Raw genomic sequence first — 1,474 nt, 5'->3', positions numbered from 1 at the left:
CTCTCTCTCTCTCTTTTCTACCCGTTGGTCTCTCTTGCTTTTTGTCAGCACACAACCAGCACACACTCACCCCACCCCCCCACTCCCTCCCTCCTTCCCCCATACACTCACAGATCTACTACATCGAGGTGAACAGCAATGATGAGCCTAGCCCAGGCGTGGTGGAGCACTATGAAGACACCCACACCGCTGACGTCACAGAGGCTGTCATCACCAGCCTGAAGGCCGACACCCGTTACCTCATCCAGGTGGCCGCCTACACCCGGAAGGGAGACGGGCTGCGCAGTCGGCCAAGGGTCATCACCACAAAGGGAGCAGGTAGATGGCTCACTGTTCTGTAACAATGTTTAATACCTTAACTCTTTAGACCCTGGGTTATTTCCACCGTTTCCCAGAGGGTTTTTTCTACGGTCACCTAAACCTGGCGCACTATGTCTCATTATAACCCCAAAAGCTTGCCTCTAACTTCTAAATGGCAGAAACAAAGGCTAAGTCATTACTAATAAACTTGGTTTGGGAATAGTTTCGAAACACAAGCAAAAACTAGCACTAAATGAAAAGAAACAGTTGTCACTGGTATCGGCCGCTCCGAACGCCGATGGGAAACAGGGTTATTACCACCGGATGCTTCCAGCGTCCAATGGGGTTCAAAGAGTTGAGAAAGTTCAGTTGAAATTGTCGAAAAGTGACCATTTTAAACAGGTGGACTTCATACAGTGTCATTATAATGTAAAGAATAACACAAAGGGAGATAGGAAGTAAAAGTTTGTACATGTGAATAATCCTATAGTGAAAGTGGTGTTATATCCATACCAAGCCATACCATATCAAACCACATCACACCACATCATGACTGATGTGTGTCCATCCATATCAGACCATATCGCGACCTCAGCGCTTTCTTGTCCTATCTTCTTCTTTTTTTTAAGCATTGAAAATATGACTTCTTCTTAAGCTCACTCTTTGTTGTGAACTGTTTTCACTGTTATTAAAAATGGAGATAGGACCAGAAACACTGAGGTCTCGATATCATACCATACTCGAACAACGTCTCTATAACCCCACAACTGATGTGTGTATCCGTGCCGTACCGGACCATGTCCTACCATACGTGAACCACATCTCACAGCACCAATACTGATGTTTGTAAATACTATAACAGGTCATACCACACCCCATCAAACCACATCTCGCCACACCTAAAAAAATTCACATATATGTATCTATACCAGACCATATCACACCATATTCGAACTACATTTCACAACACCATAACTGGTGTGTGTCCACCCATACCAGACCATGTCACACTATACCATAACTTATGTCTATGTTTCCATACCAGAGCATATCACACTATACCATAACTTATGTGTATGTATCCATACCAGAGCATATCACACTATACCATAACTTATGTGTATGTATCCATACCAGAGCATATCACACTATACCATAACTTATGTGTATGTAT

The 1,474-nt window shown here is 43.6% G+C and overlaps 1 protein-coding gene across 1 annotated transcript in view; it reads left to right on the top strand.

Annotated features, from left to right (window-relative positions):
• LOC101860678 (tyrosine-protein phosphatase Lar) overlaps positions 1-1,474 on the top strand; it is a gene marked incomplete at its 5' end in the record, with an annotated part of 52,921 nt that overhangs the window by 26,997 nt on the left and 24,450 nt on the right. The window contains 1 exon segment of the mRNA XM_013086577.1: positions 114-318. Within this exon segment, the coding sequence (XP_012942031.1) occupies positions 114-318 (205 nt within the window).

This window comes from Aplysia californica, unplaced genomic scaffold (genome assembly GCF_000002075.1).
Source record: "Aplysia californica isolate F4 #8 unplaced genomic scaffold, AplCal3.0 scaffold00482, whole genome shotgun sequence".
Classification (NCBI taxonomy): Eukaryota; Metazoa; Mollusca; class Gastropoda; order Aplysiida; family Aplysiidae; genus Aplysia; species Aplysia californica.
This window is presented reverse-complemented; position numbering and strand designations above follow the sequence as displayed.